Consider the following 16719-nt stretch of genomic DNA (forward strand, 5'->3'; position numbering starts at 1 on the left):
GGCACTCATAACTGCGCAGCCGAGATGGTGTGCCAGAACTCAGCCGGGTCCTTCCGCTGCCGACCCAGAATGCAGTGCGGCGAGGGATTCATTCAGGACGCTCTCGGCAGCTGCATCGGTGAGACCGTTTCACTGATTCACTTTTTTGATAAACAATCTGATTGTTTTAGGTTAGCACTTCATCCACAGATGTAAATGTTTAAAGATAAAACCCCATTTCAGTGGATGGAAGAAAAACTTAAAGCTATTAAAATCTCTTCATTGGATGCCGGACAGAAATGCCCTGAAACTTCTTTCCTCTTTGGACTTGTTTATGTTTTTTATGGAAGCTTGTTTCAGCTTAAAAAGTCAGTCTTTTTCTTCCCCATAGAATTGGACTTTATAACTCGAAATTGTGAGTTTATATCTCACAATTCTGAGAAAATATGTCAGAATTGCGAGATATAAACTCGCAATTATGTGATATAAAGTCAGAATTCTTCGTTTTTTCTCTCGTAATTCTGACTTTATAACACGCAATTGCATGTGTGAGACCCCATTCACAACTACATGTCCACAGGATTCACAAAAACACCTATTGCTTGGAAGTTGGAAATAATGAGGGTCTTTTGTTCATAATGCACGTTTTAACGTAAAATAAGAGGTTTAAAGACAAGACGGAGGCTCACTGACATACTTTAAAATATATTTCAGCATTTTGTTAATCGACGGCCTACTAAGTTACCCCTGACTGAGTAACTTTAACCCAATCCGATCGCCGCTCTCCCGATGTTAGTGTTATTCAGTGCTTGAAGTGGGGGGAAAAGGTGCCGGTACTCTCTTGCACTGGCAAATCATAACATTTTTCTACTATGAAAAACAAAACTTGGAGATATTGCTGGTACAACAACAATTTATTGTTATTTATTAACAACATAAATGTATTTAAACAAGTCGTGTGTGTGTGTGCATGTTTGTTTGTGTGTGCGTGCGCGCGCGTGTGTGTCTATGTGTGTGTGTGCGTGTGTGTCTATGTGTGTGTGTGTGTGTGTGTGTGTGTGTGTGTGTGTGAGAAAACGGAACTCCTCCAAGTCTGCAAGTCCAAAAATACATTTATGGTGAGATACTATACATTTTATTTAATTAAATGCATTTATGGTAAGATTATTATATTTTCATGTCAATCTGTGTTCATTTTGACCACGAACCATGCGCTGTAACTTTAATTCAGCACGTTCAGCACAGCAGAAATGGACTCGGTGTGGAAACGATCTCTGCACTGCTGTATAGGCTACACACACGCTCCTGGAACGGATCGCCGGAGCGCATCCGCGTGCAGTGTGAACGCTCTAACCTGTTAATACGGGTGCGGAAAAAATATGCACCACATACGCACTGCAAATGGAGTATATGTGAAACGGGCTTGACACTGACGCTTTTTCTGTCAGTGGTAGAGTACCGGCTACATGCGAGAAGTAGCGGTACGCAAGAAAAAGTGCAGGTACGCTTAAGAGTAAAATGTAGAAGTGCCGGTACTGCGTACCGGTGAGTACCGCCCCACTTCGAGCACTGGTGTTATTCCACAAAATGTATGGATAAGCTGTTTGATTTATAATTATTAGATTATTTTCACATTTCACTTACCCTGCTGTGCACAAACATAGCTGTTCCTCAATGTGTGTGTGTATGAGGCGGCTGCTTGCGCTGGGACTATAGGCTTGAGCTTCAATTTTTATGAAATTATTCTCTAATCGGTTGCATATTATGACGTGGATATATCCCTCGAATGCACACTGCAGTCCCTATTGTCTTGCTCTCCCAAAAATTACTAATAATCTCATTGGGAATGTCTGACACCGGTGCACACACACTGAAAAGCCTGTTACGCTCTCTAACGATGTGTGTTTTTGTGTGTGACAGATATAAACGAGTGTGTGAGTGTGACGGGTCCGTGTCCTGCGGGTCACATGTGCTTTAACACCGTCGGCTCCTTCACCTGCCAGAGACAGTCTGTGAACTGCGGTCGCGGATACCATCTGAACGCACAGGGAACTCGCTGCGTCGGTACACACACACACACACACACACACACAACTGCAGATGAAACATGTTCAATTCATGACCAATCAGATCAATTACTGCATTATAACTGCATTATAATATTCAGAGAGAAAATACAATGTCAAGTAATAAATATGCTTATATAAAAAACAAAAAAACAATGAATAACATCATAAAATAATTTCATAATTTATTTTATATCAATAATGTGTCACTTTGCATTTTTAAAATTGCATTTTTAGTTTAATTCTAAATATTAGAAAGAGAGGTGGGAAATATTTGGTAAAAAAAAAAACCAGTGGCAATATATGACTAGGAATATATGATTTTAGAGAAAAAATATATGTAAAGTAATAAAAATGATAAATAAAATAAATAAATAAAAATCGCCCCAGAAGGAAAAAAATCAATAAATAATATAATAAATAAAATAATCAAAGACAATATTCTATATAATAATTATATTACATAGCACAAAATGTGTCACTAATGTAATACTTGGTCTTCAGAGAAAAAAATGTAAATATAAATAACAAATAAAAAAATGCTGGAAATCTAAGAATTCAAAAGAAAAAAGAAAACAAAACACTAATTAATATAATAAAATAAATAATAAAAGATTTGTTTATATTCAGTGTTACATTATGTTTATGTTATATATATATATATATATATATATATATATATATACATACATAAATATACAAAATCAAGTAATAAAAATGATAAATAAAATAATAAAAAATAATAAAAACAAAATCAAAAGGAAAAATCAATAAATAACATAAATAATATAATCAAAATAAATATTCTATATATAATTATATTACATAGCACAAAATGTGTCACTAATATTTTAATTGGTCTTCAAAGAAATATAAATAAATATCAAATAATAAAAATGCTGGAAAATCTAAGACTTCAAAAGAAAAAAAACTAATTAATATAAAAAAATATAGTACATGTTAAAATAAAATCTAAATAAATATAATGATATTACATAGAACATAGAACATACCTGTCGCATCACATTATGGAAATAAAATGGGTTGTGAATGCCATATTGTGCTAGGTTTGAGAGTTTTCCACTGATAAAGTTAGTCTGTCTCTTTAAGAGCGGAGTGTGTGTGTGTGTGTGAGCTCTGATCGACTGACCTCTTGCTCAGATATCGACGAGTGTGCGGGTCCTGATAACTCCTGTGACGGTCACGGCTGTATTAATCAGGTGGGCTCGTACCGATGCGAGTGCAGTTCCGGTTTCATCTTCAACACCATTACCAGATCCTGTGAAGGTCAGTGGTTAAGAGGTCAAAGGTCGTAGGTTCAAACCCGCACCAGGGTTCATGCATTTGAATGTATTTGTCAAACAACACATGCACAGTTTGTCTTCTGTTGATCTGTGTGCCGTATTTCTTTCTCTTTAACATAAATGAGGAATAAATAAATGAAATGTACAGACTTTGCGATAACTTCAATTTGCATATGTGAGGGTCTCGAACTTCATTTCTAACTCTTTTTACATGCAAAATTTCCACTGAATAAAATGATAAAAAATATAATTAAATATTATTTTGTTATTAGTATAGTTATTTTCATATATAAAACATTATTATTTAATTTAAATAATTTAAATATAAATAAATATGATTTTAATAGCTATTTTCATAATTATATAAAATAATTATATTATACGTATATATATATATACACATATATATATAGTAATAAAATTATACTATATATATATAATTTAAATAATGAAAAAATATTAAATAATCTAATTATATCTTTCTTATTTAATTATACTCATAATTATTAATTATAATTATTTAAAATATTTCAAGTATATATATATATAATTTAAATCATGAAAAATATAATAAAATGTTTATATTTTATTTAAATAATTTAATTATATAACATTTTTAATTATACAATATATTATTTAATTTAGACAAATAAAAATATAATAAAATATTTTAATTATAATTTGTATATTATAACTATTTTAAAAGTTACATATATATATATGTATATTATAACTAGCATTATTATTTTAATGCACCTGTCTTGACTCCTGTTGATCTGAATGCCGTATTCCTTTCTGCTGAACATCAGACGTGAATGAGTGCAGGAACTATCCGGGCCGACTCTGTGCACACAAGTGTGAAAACATCCTGGGCTCCTACAAGTGCAGCTGCACCACCGGCTTCAAGCTGGCCGCCGACGCGAGGAACTGCGACGGTACAGAAACACCCATATAACTAAAGGCCCGTTCACACCAAGGATGCTAACGATAACGACATAGTTCTAAAAATCGCACTCAATATTAAAGAATAGTAGAGTCACACCACAGCTATAACGATAACGATATGGAGGAATGTAATCCAGGGCTCTCAAGTTTTGAAGACAGGCAAGAGTGTTGTAGCAGAATCACGTGAACAATTCCAGGATATGATTTTTTTATTTGTTAAATCTTACCCAGATACAATAGTGCTATTTTCTAATCTTTTTTTTGATTGGCTTTTTTTTGATTGGCTTTTTTTTGACTGTACGTACACACCGCCGCTGACTTGAGCGACAAAGAAGCTCTGGCCGCTCTGTCAGGGACGCTTGTCAAAAAGTACGGGGAAGCTTGTTGACGCTTTGGCCGCTCTGACGTAGCAGCATTCAATGTTCGAGAGAAGAGAAGTGTCACAACATGAAATGTGAACAGAAAAAACAAGCAATACATTGACACTTGAAACCTTTTATAATGACAGCATTTATATAACTAATTATTATTACTATTTGCATCTAGTGCAATTGGTCACATCGGTGTTACCGTGAGCAAATGAATTGCATTCCCGCTTAAAACGAGCGTTCGTAAATATTTCCAATAAAAGTTGCGCTCATCCTCAAATGTGTATCACTGGATCAATATGGATCATTGTGAAGTTGTTGTGTTTGGTGCTGCTGTATTGTATTTGCGGAGAAAACGCCGGTCTCTGAGATTTTGGGTTCACGACACCCTCCTGGACCGTTATCTATATGCAAACAACGTCATATCATAAATGATAGGAAACCCAGCAGCGGTGATTATTAGCATCTCCTCCATTTTCTCGAAACGAATATTTTGGTAGGAACGAAAGTTTACATTGTATGTTTCTCTGGAGTCAGCCAGCGCGAAGGACGTCTATATTCCGATTGGTTGCTGGCGTTTTGCCGCTGAACCGCCTCATAGCTCATTACATAAAGTTGAGCTACTTTGAACTTTCTGATTCAGAATCAGAATCAGAATCAGAAAGAGCTTTATTGCCAAGTCTGCTTGCACACACAAGGAGTTTGTTTTGGTGCTGAGGCTTCCAGTGGGCTATACAAATACAACAAGAAACATGAAACATAATACTACAAATTATAAGAAAAAAGAATAAAAATATAAATATATGAGAATAAAAGTATCACAGTTGAGTTTAGTCAGAATAGACATTTCCAGATTTACAGATTATGAACATATTTACAGTGTTTTGAATATTATAATAAATAAATCTAAATATAAGTATATTGACGCTCAAAACGGCCAAAACGCGACGCCGATGGATTTGACGCTCCTTTTTCCATTGAAAATGAATGACTTCCGATAGCTTTGGAAGCTTGAACGATAAAACACTGACAGTCAATCAGAATCCATTCTAATTAAAGGGCTCGCGCAATTAAAATGAAAAACGACATTGTTCAGAAGTTAAAATCCAAGAAAACAGAAAACAATCGTGCATACCCTCTGAATAAACAGAAGTATTACCTCAGGTTCCCAGCGCTCGTTTCGACAACATTGTCTTGCGTCCTTTGAAGTTGCGTTGAAAAACACTATGCGTTGTTTTTATTCCACTATATTGACTACGTCAGCTACAGTAAATTCACTGTTAGATTATTAGATCGATTACACTAGCTGGCATGCTGAGGACCTCTGCTGGTTAAAGCTGTGGAAATGCAACAAGAACAGCAAAAACATGTTCAATGATGTTGTACACACTTAGCGCAGAAAAAAATGGTCCGCTATCGTTCGTTGGTGTGGACCAAATATAGTTATCATTCTTGGTGTGAACGGGCCTAGTGGTGTGAAAGGGTTAGTTCACCCATAAATGTAAATTCTGTCAGTATTTACTCTCCCTCATGTTGTTCAACCCCGTAAGACCTTCGTTCATCTTCGCAACACAAATTAAGATATTTGTGATTAAATCTGAGAGCTGGATCACTCCTCCATAGGCTTCTAAGAGATTGAAACTTGTTCCCCGAAAAGTTATTAAAGACGTCGTTAAAATAGTCCAAGTGACTACAGTGGCTCAATCTTAAGTTTATCAAGCGACGAGAATACTTTTTGTGTGCAAAAACAAACAAAAATAACGACTTTATTTAAACTATTCATGTCCTTCTCTGTGGGCCCCGAGTGAGTTCACTAGTGTAACAGCGCAGCGCTTCTGTGTTGTACGTCACACGTAGGCTCACTATTGGCCGACGCTGGTCATGTGTGATGATGCGTGTGACGTACAACACAGAAGCGCTGCGCTGTTACACTAGTGAACTCACTCGAGGCCCACAGAGAAGGACATGAATAGTTGAAATAAAGTCGTTATTTTTACGCACAAAAAGTATTCTCGTCGTTTGATAAACTTAAGATTGAGCCACTGTAGTCACTTGGACTATTTTAACGATGTCTTTAATAACTTTTCGGGGAACAAGTTTCAATCCCTTAGAAGCCTATGGAGGAGTGATCCAGCTCTCAGATTTAATCAAAAATATCTTAATTTGTGTTCCGAAGATGAACGAAGGTCTTACGGGGTTGAACAACATGAGGAAGAGTAATTACTGACAGAATTTTCATTTTTGGGTGAACTATCCCTTTAAGAATCAACTTAGCCTTGGTTCATTCTCTGGCCTGTCGTTTACCCCGCAGACCTCAACGAGTGCGAGAGCGCCCCCTGCAGTCAGGAGTGCGCCAATGTTTACGGGTCCTATCAGTGTTACTGTCGCCGTGGTTACCAGCTGAGTGATGTGGACGGGATCACCTGTGAAGGTGAGTGTCTGAGACGTCTCAATGTCCACACTATCCTGTGTGTGAGATTTGAATAAGTGTGTGTGTTAAAAAGATTATGCCAGAAGTCCCCGGATAGTCTGTACTATTACCAGTGGATTCTCGAAGTGTGGGTCCGTGGTCATTATAACAGCCAATATTGCCCACAATCCATTGCGCTTTGGAGGAGGAACTACAAACATGAGTAAAAAGTGTTAAAAAACTACAAAACATGGCGGATATGCGTGACCGACGGTGAGAGGTTGACTAATCAATATTTTACCTGATAAAAAAATATTTATGTAATGTTATCCGTGTTATATTTAATCTGCAATAACAATGATTACTTTGTTAAAAGTTTTAAAAAACATCAGTTTGGCCATTAACTTTTAAATGCATCGTTATGCATTAATATGAGAAGAGTGGTCCTCATATTTCTACATTTCTCTCCGATACGGTAGGAAATTAAATGTGGAGGATTTTATCTTTGGCAAGATGATTGACAGGCCAGTTTACTGTGAGGATGCGACCACTAAAGACTTAATTAACCGTTCGCAAAGACCCGCCCCCTTTAGTTACTGTTGCTATGTCAGACCAGGTTACTTTTAATAGTGCATACTTTTAGGGCATAGTATAAGTAGGCGAGTTGAGACGCAGCGCAGGGCTCATGTTTGCTGTCAGACTCCATCATTCATACATTGTGTTTTGATCTTCAGACATCGATGAGTGTGCGCTGCCCACCGGTGGACACATCTGCTCCTACCGATGCCATAACACACCGGGAAGCTTTCACTGCACGTGTCCCGCCACCGGATACACACTCGCTCCCAACGGACGCAGCTGCCAGGGTCAGGAACACACAGTTATCAGGATCTCAATATTCATATCACACAATACAGAAATCAGTGTTCAAATGAATCAGTGTTCATATGAATCAGTGGTCTTATGAATCAGTGTTCATATAAATCAGTGTTCATATAAATCAGTGTTCATATCATACAATACAGAAATCAGTGTTCATATAAATCAGTGTTCATATCGCACAATATAGAAATCGGTGTTCATATAAATCAGTATTTATATGAATCAATATTCATATCGCACAATACAGAAATTAGTGTTCATATGAATCAGTGTTCATATAAATCAGTGTTCATATCATACAATACAGAAATCAGTGTTCATATAAATCGGTCTTCGTATGAATCAGTGTTCATATGAATCAGTGTTCATATGAATCAGTGTTTATATGAATCAGTGTTCATATCACACAATACAGAAATCAGTGTTCATATAAATCAGTGTTCATATCGCACAATATAGAAATCGGTGTTCATATAAATCAGTATTTATATGAATCAATATTCATATCGCACAATACAGAAATTAGTGTTCATATGAATCAGTGTTCATATAAATCAGTGTTCATATCATACAATACAGAAATCAGTGTTCATATAAATCAGTGTTCGTATGAATCGGTGTTCGTATGAATCAGTGTTCATATGAATCAGTGTTCATATGAATCAGTGTTCATATAAATCAGTGTTCGTATGAATCAGTGTTCATATAAATCAGTGTTCATATGAATCAGTATTCATATGAATCAGTGTTCATATGAATCAGTGTTCATAAAAATAAGTGTTCGTATGAATCAGTGTTTGTATGAATCAGTGTTCATATGAATCAGTGTTCATATGAATCAGTGTTCATATGAATCAGTGTTCATATGAATCAGTGTTTATATGAATCAGTGTTCATATCGCACAATACAGAAATCAGTAACACTTTACAATAAGGTTCATTTGTTAACATCATCTGTTAAATGCATTAGTCAACATGAACTAAGAATGAACAATACTTCTACAGCGTTAATTAATCTTTGTTAATTTCAACATTTACTAATACATTTTTGAAAATCAAAGGTTTTATTTGTTAACATTAGTTAATGCACTGTGAACTAACATGAACAAACAATGAACAGCTGTATTTTTATTAACTAACATTAACTAAGATTAATAAATACAGTAACAAATGTATTGCTCATAGTTAGTTCATGTTAGTTAATACATTAACTAATGTTAACTAATGAAACTTATTGTAAAGTGTTACCCAGAAAACATATGCAGTGGTCATGATTATCTTGGTGACACTTTACCATAAGGTCTCATTTGTTAACATTAGGAAATGTATTAACTGACAACGAACAATACTTCATTTATGAATATTTCTTAATTTTAGTTAGTAAAACTGTTCATGTTCATGATAGTTCACGAAATTTTGAAATCTTATTGTACTATAAACCGTTATTACAAATCATTGTGTCTTAAATATTACACACTCGCTCCCTGGACATATAAATTATTGTGTTTTAAATATTACTATATATTATAAATTCCATAATAAATAAACAAACATTAAATTATAAATAATAATATTAAATAAATAATAATATTAAATATGTATTTATTATAAATAATATTGAATAAGTAACAAATAATAATAATAATAAATTAAATTCTATTTTTTATATATATATATATTTTTTTTTATATATGATATATAAAAATATAATATGTAAACTATAGATGTATATACTTAAAAATGTTTGAAAAGTAAAAATATACCATATACTGTAAAATATACATGAAATAGAATTTAATTTAAACAATTAAAAATAAACATGCAATAAGTATACTATTCTCTTCAATAAAATAAATAAAATAGTTTATTTTTATTCAGTTTTAGTTCCATGGCAACATTTCTAGTTTTCTATTTTGTTTAAGTTTTTAATCAACTATTTCTTTTTTTAATTTTATGTCAGCTTTATTACAATCAACAGAAATATTTTTATGTTTTTCAGTTAACGATAATAAGTGTCATTGGTCAGAATTCATAAAAAATTGGTCAAAAAAGTTGTAATTGATCAATTTCACACATAACGTGCATCATTTGTCATATTACACCACTTTATGCTGTGGCAAAAGCCCTTAAAGTGACAGTTCATCCAAACATTATAATCCTGTCATTAATTATTCATTCTCATGTCGTTCCAAACCCGTAAGACTTAAAATAAAGATATTTTTGATGAAATCTGAGAGATTTCTGTCGCTCCATTGATAAGCAACTACCACTTTGATGCTTCAAAACTTTATGAAGTGATCGTAAAACTAATCCATATGAATTGAGCGGATTCTGATGAGACACAATCGCTTTATGACCGAATTTTCCTTTTTGGGTGAACTATCCCTTTAAATATGCTCAAATCACTGTAAATAAAGTGTTTTATTTAAACATAATCATCAATATTGATGTTTTTCCCTCGTGAGCAGATATCGATGAGTGTGTCACCGGGACTCACGCCTGCACAGAATCCCAGAGCTGCTTCAACATCCAGGGTGGATATAAATGCCTGAACTTCGACTGTCCCGCGAACTACAGGCGCTCGGGAGACACGTGAGTGACTGTAGGATTCACGTCAGCGAAAACTCATTCAACAGCCCAAATCTCACACATTTACAACAGAAAAAGGACATGAAACAAATGCACAAACGCAGGGTGGAGCTGGAGTTACGCTGTAGGAATTTAATCCAATTTTGAATTTCCGTTAACTTTTCATACCGTATTTTTCATATCTGAGAGAGTCGGTTTCGTAATATTTTTTATATGTAACATTTCCACTGAATACGAAAAAAATAAAATAAAAAACACAATGCAAATTTAATTTAAAAATGAAATAAGAAATAAATATTTAAATAATAATAATATTAAATAAATAATAATATTAATAATTTATTTATTATAAATAATAAAGAATAATTAATATATATATATAAAGTAATATGTGAACTATATATATTAAATCAGTTAATCGTGATTTATCGCATCTAACAAAAGTTTGTATATATTTATATAATATATATTCACAAACATTATATTTTTACACTCTTTTATGTTAGATGTGATAAATCGATTTGACAGCACTAATACTTGTACTTTTAAAAATGTAAAATTATATATATATATATATATATATATATATATATATACACATATTATTTAATTTAAATAATTAAAAATAAACATTTCCACTGAACATGAACAAATAAAAAAATATAATACAAATTATACAGTCTAGAAACAAAAACAAAATAAATAAATAAAACAAAATATGCAAATATTAATACATATATATCTTGGAGTTGACATACAGCTCAGATGTTGCAGGAAGATATTAATATCAGAACTGGGGTTTCTAACAGATCTGCTGATCACACTGTGCATGAACGCAATGCATGAATTGTGCACATGGTTTCATTAATACACGTTGCCATTAATATCATTAATATCCCCTACCAATAAGAGCGCAACAGTTCCGCAAGTATTTTTTCCCATTCAGTTTCTCCCCCCAAAAAAGTTCCAATACAAATTGAACAATGCCGGCTTGATCCCGGGATGCGTCCCAATATTTAAGCGTCTCTGTGTAGAAAATAAATGGGATTTTTTTTCATTCCGGCTGTTGCACTCTTTTAGAGTTGTGTCGGTCTGTGCACTCTAAAAAAAAGATTTAAAAAAAATGCTTTTTTCTTTTAACCCAACTTTGGGTCAAATGTGGACAAATAACCCAGCCGTTGGGTTACATTTTTTAAGAACATTTTTAACCCAAATTTTGGGTTTGTCCATATTCGACCCAAAGCTGGGTTAAAACAAAAAAGCATTTTTTAGAGTGTGATGTCACTGTGAATGCCCCCCCCCCCCCCCACTCAAACAGACCCCTCCCCCTAAAATCACACACTCCTCCGCATGTCGTGCACCGTTCTAACCCCTCTTTCTCTTCTCTCTTTTCCCACGTTTCTCTCCATCTCCCCTTCGCAGCCGCTGTGAGCGCTTGCCTTGTAATCTGACTAGCGAGTGCCTGGCCTTGCCTGTGAGAATTACCTACTACCACCTGACATTCCCCACCAAAATCCCCATTCCCACCAACATCTTCCGCATGGGCCCGTCCAATTCTGCGCTCGGGGACGACATCGAGGTGGCCATCGTGGACGGTAACCAGGGAGGCTTCTTCTCCGCCAAACGCGTGGATCACGGTGGCGTGTTGGTGGTTCAGAAACCCATCACGCTTCCTCAGGACTTTGAGATCTCTCTGGAGATGAAACTGAGGCGATTCGGACATCTTAGCGTTTACCTCTTCAAGATACGCTTGTTCGTAACCCCGGACGAGCCGAGCAACGCCATCACTGAATGAAACCAGTGTTTTATTAGCGCAGTGCTTGATTAAAGGTGCATTGTGTAATATTTAGGAGGATCTGATGACAGAATTCATATGTTTTCAGTGGTGTAAAACGACCTTACTTAATGAACCGTTATGTTTTTATTAGCTTAGAATGAGTCATTTCTATCTACACACACCGCGGCCCTAAACGGACAAACGTGTTTCGTCACTATGTTGTTCTTCGTCCAAAGAAGCTGCTAAAGTCAGCGAATAAAACACTGACACAATGATGAACACGTAACAATTATATTCGCAATAACATATCGTTTTACTTGAATAATTAAGTAAACCTGTTTTTTTTTTACTTATCTTTGTAAAGAAAGCTCATTGCTTTACTGGCTACTCTGCTGTCTCAGACGACGACATCACTTCCTGTCGGCCACCGTAACTTCTGTTTGGTGCAATTCTCAACCTCACCACTAGATGCCACTAAAATTACACACTGCACCTTTAAAGTAGACGCTCCGATGTGGTATCTTGTCTAATGTTGCCTTCAAGTCCTTCTGGAAACTTCCCTGTTTTAATTAAGACGTGATCAACTGATTTTAATAAAAATATTATAGTATATAAATAATATTAAGGTAACACTGATGCCTCTGACATGAAAATCCAGTTTTTCACTACTAATTGATCATTCGCTAAGCTCCACCCCCCTCTTGGTTACTGTTGTTAACTGCTTTGCAGAACATTTAAAAACAATAAACTGGAGAGTTACGTGATAAATACATCATAAAAAGAACTGAATATTACATTACATTACAATGTGCGCATAAAGTGGTAAAAAAAATTGAATTTTGAATTTTCAAATTGAATTTATTTTTACATTTAAAAAAAATAACATGGTAGAAAAATTGCAATGAATTAAAAAAAATTATTTGCAGTAAAATCTGCACATAAACTGGTTAAAATTTTCACCAATTAAAAGCGTATTTGCAGTAAAATCTGCACATAAACTGGTTAAAAATTTCACCTATTAAAAGCGTATTTGCAGTAAAATATGCACATAAACTGGTAAATAGTTCACAAATTAAAATGTATTTTCAGTAAATTATGTACAAAAAACTGGTAAAAAATTTACATATTAAAAATATATTTGCAGTAAAATATGCACAAACCGGTGAAAAATCCCAATATTTTTTTTTTATTTGCAATAGATTATGCACATAAAGTGGTAAAATAAAATTAAAATACATTTTTTAAAATGTATTTGCAGTAAAATATGCACATAAAGTGGTAACAAATCACAATAATATTTTTTTTTGGTAGAAATGAATGAAATGAATACTTAAATGAAGTGACATTTAAAACTATTCTATTATTACACAGTAAAAAATGCATGTGCTGTTACAGTGCAGCATATTATCAATAAAAAAGCTTGTCTGATAATATGCTGTACAGTAACAGGTAGGTTCGTTCATTACGTTTAGGAAAAGGACACTTAATGACAATGTTGTGGCGTTCACGAGCACTCAGAAAAATGATCAACCCATGAAGACTTGAAAGCAACATTATTCTAGACTTTTGTGTAACGATAGATACGGCAGAAAGCAAAGTTCCTCGGGTGTCTAATGGGAATATATTACCTGAGATGATGTTCTTCATGTATCAAAACTGCTGTTCATTATGTACTCTAGTCTATGACTGTATCTGAAACTACTTTCAAATACCCAAACTGTGATCAGATGTGAGACTTGAATCAAACGTCTGTATATTATAGGCCACTAGATGGCGCTGTTAGGCAAAGCAAATCACAACTGGTGTCAAAATCATTTTTATTATTATATTCTATTATTTTTAGTCTATTATTTTCTAATAAAATTGTACGTACTTTAGCATTCTTGTATTTTATTTTAAAAATATTTGTTTGGCTTTAAATAGTTTTTTATGATACAGTGGAGAGATGAAATGGAAAGTGGGAATGCGGTTGGAAAATGACCACACACGTCATGTGCACTAGCCACCCTGACGCGATTTTATTAACATTTAATTAGTCATGTAGGAAGCATCCATTAATCATTGAAGTGGTTAGCTGGATAATTAGCCAGGCATTTGAACCCTTTAGCCTGTATTTAAAGGATCCATTAGCCGCTAATCCACCAACATACACCCAGAGACAGACGGAGCGATCTGATGACGTCGATCTTTGAAGAGAGATCTGAAAGATGCTAACTGCTAGCGAAGGTAAATATTGTTAGACACATTTTTTCTAAAAGGACAAAAACACAAAATTACTCAAATTAATAAATACCCCCCCCCCCCCCCCCAAAAAATATAAAAATAATTCAAAATATTAATAAAAACTACAGCCCCAATAGCAGTGATATTGTAATCAATGATAATGTAAACACTCATGCCTGCTAGTTAAAACATGGTTATGCTAGTGCTAAAATAATCAACTGAACAATTTGCATGAATGTTTGTGCACAAAATGATCCTAAAATGCTTAATAATCGTAATTGGGGATAGACAAAACATTTGAAAAGTAAAGTAACACTCTTGCAATAATCGAGGAATTCGCTAGCAACCACCTAGAACATCATAAGAACCATCAAGCAACACCCTAGCAACCATCTAAAACACCCTAGGAACAATCTAGCAACTCTTTAGTAACCATCTACATCACCCTAGCAAAAAAACGATGCCGTCCTTACTCCATGTATCCCTGTGTATCAAGTAGCAACAGACTGGGCCGTCTGACCAATCAGAGCAGAGTAGACCAATCACAACAGACTGGGTCATCTGACCAATCAGAGCAGAGTAGACCAATCACAACAGACTGGGGCATCTGACCAATCAGAGCAGAGTAGACCAATCACAACAGACTGGGGCATCTGACCAATTAGAGCAGAGTAGACCAATCACTATAGACTGGGTCATCTGACCAATCAGAGCAGAGTAGACCAATCACTATAGACTGGGTCATCTGACCAATCAGAGCAGAGTAGACCAATCACTACAGACTGGGTCATCTGACCAATTAGAGCAGAGTAGACTAATCACTATAGACTGGGTCATCTGACCAATCAGAGCAGAGTAGACCAATCACTACAGACTGAGTCATCTGACCAATCAGAGCAGTGTAGACCAATCACTACAGACTGAGTCATCTGACCAATCAGAGCAGAGTAGACCAATCACTACAGACTGGGTCATCTGACCAATTAGAGCAGAGTAGACCAATCACTATAGACTGGGTCATCTGACCAATCAGAGCAGAGTAGACCAATCACTACAGACTGAGTCATCTGACCAATCAGAGCAGAGTAGACCAATCACTACAGACTGGGTCATCTGACCAATTAGAGCAGAGTAGACCAATCACTATAGACTGGGTCATCTGACCAATCAGAGCAGAGTAGACCAATCACAACAGACTGAGTCATCTGACCAATCAGAGCAGAGTAGACCAATCACAACAGACTGGGTCGTCTGACCAATCAGAGCAGTGTAGACCAATCACAACAGACTGGGTCATCTGACCAATCAGAGCAGAGTAGACCAATCACAACAGACTGGGTCGTCTGACCAATCAGAGGAGAGTAGACCAATCACAACAGACTGAGTCATCTGACCAATCAAAGCAGAGTTGACCAATCACAACAGACTGAGTCATCTGACCAATCAGAGCAGAGTAGACCAATCACAACAGACTGGGCCATCTGACCAATCAGAGCAGTGTAGACCAATCACAACAGACTGGATCATCTGACCAATCAGAGCAGTGTAGACCAATCACAAAAGACTGTATCATCTGACCAATCAGAGCAGAGTAGACCAATCACAACAGACTGGGTCATCTGACCAATCAGAGCAGAGTAGATCAATCACAACAGACTGAGTCATCTGACCAATCAGAGCAGAGTAGATCAATCACAACAGACTGGGCCATCTGACCAATCAGAGCAGAGTAGACCAATCACAACAGACTGGGTCATCTGACCAATCAGAGCAGAGTAGATCAATCACAACAGACTGGCTCATCTGACCAATCAGAGCAGAGTAGCTTCTTGGAAATGAGTGATTAAAAGAGACTGAATCCTTTATAGTTTCAGACACAGTGAGAAAAAAAGGTGATGCTGCAATGTATATTATAAGTAAATTAAAGTGTTTTTTGACCTTGAATGCATGTAAACCTGTTGTTGAAGACTCAAAATTAGTAGCTTTACAGCAGAACAGGGACAATATAATGGTTCCTCACACCGCTAGGTGGCATCTCGTCGGGTTTTCTTCTCTCCCCCATCACACACACACACTTTCTGACAGTGAATTATGGGATCCTGGGCTTTGGACAGTGGTCTGAACAATTTGTGGCGAAGCTACATCGCCGCCGTGCACCGAGAAACGATGGGCCGCA

At 35.4% G+C, this 16719-nt stretch overlaps 1 protein-coding gene across 3 annotated transcripts in view; it reads left to right on the forward strand.

The window, feature by feature from the left end:
• The window catches only part of fbln1 (fibulin 1), a 64192-nt gene that overhangs the window by 28658 nt on the left and 18815 nt on the right, over positions 1 to 16719 (forward strand). For 2 of the 3 annotated variants that reach the window (XM_077209761.1, XM_077209760.1), the window contains exons 8-14: positions 1 to 118; positions 1900 to 2043; positions 3207 to 3332; positions 4159 to 4284; positions 6974 to 7093; positions 7807 to 7938; positions 10423 to 10546. The exon at positions 1 to 118 is cut by the window's left edge and continues 20 nt beyond it. In XM_077209761.1, the coding sequence (XP_077065876.1) occupies positions 1 to 118; positions 1900 to 2043; positions 3207 to 3332; positions 4159 to 4284; positions 6974 to 7093; positions 7807 to 7938; positions 10423 to 10546 (890 nt within the window). Of the gene's footprint in view, positions 119 to 1899; positions 2044 to 3206; positions 3333 to 4158; positions 4285 to 6973; positions 7094 to 7806; positions 7939 to 10422; positions 10547 to 11965; positions 14198 to 16719 lie in introns of those variants that run through there. The other variant, XM_077209762.1, reaches the window with a different exon arrangement.

Source organism: Siphateles boraxobius, unplaced genomic scaffold (genome assembly GCF_051911475.1).
Source record: "Siphateles boraxobius isolate OS27281-9 unplaced genomic scaffold, OSU_SipBor_1 62, whole genome shotgun sequence".
Classification (NCBI taxonomy): domain Eukaryota; kingdom Metazoa; phylum Chordata; class Actinopteri; order Cypriniformes; family Leuciscidae; genus Siphateles; species Siphateles boraxobius.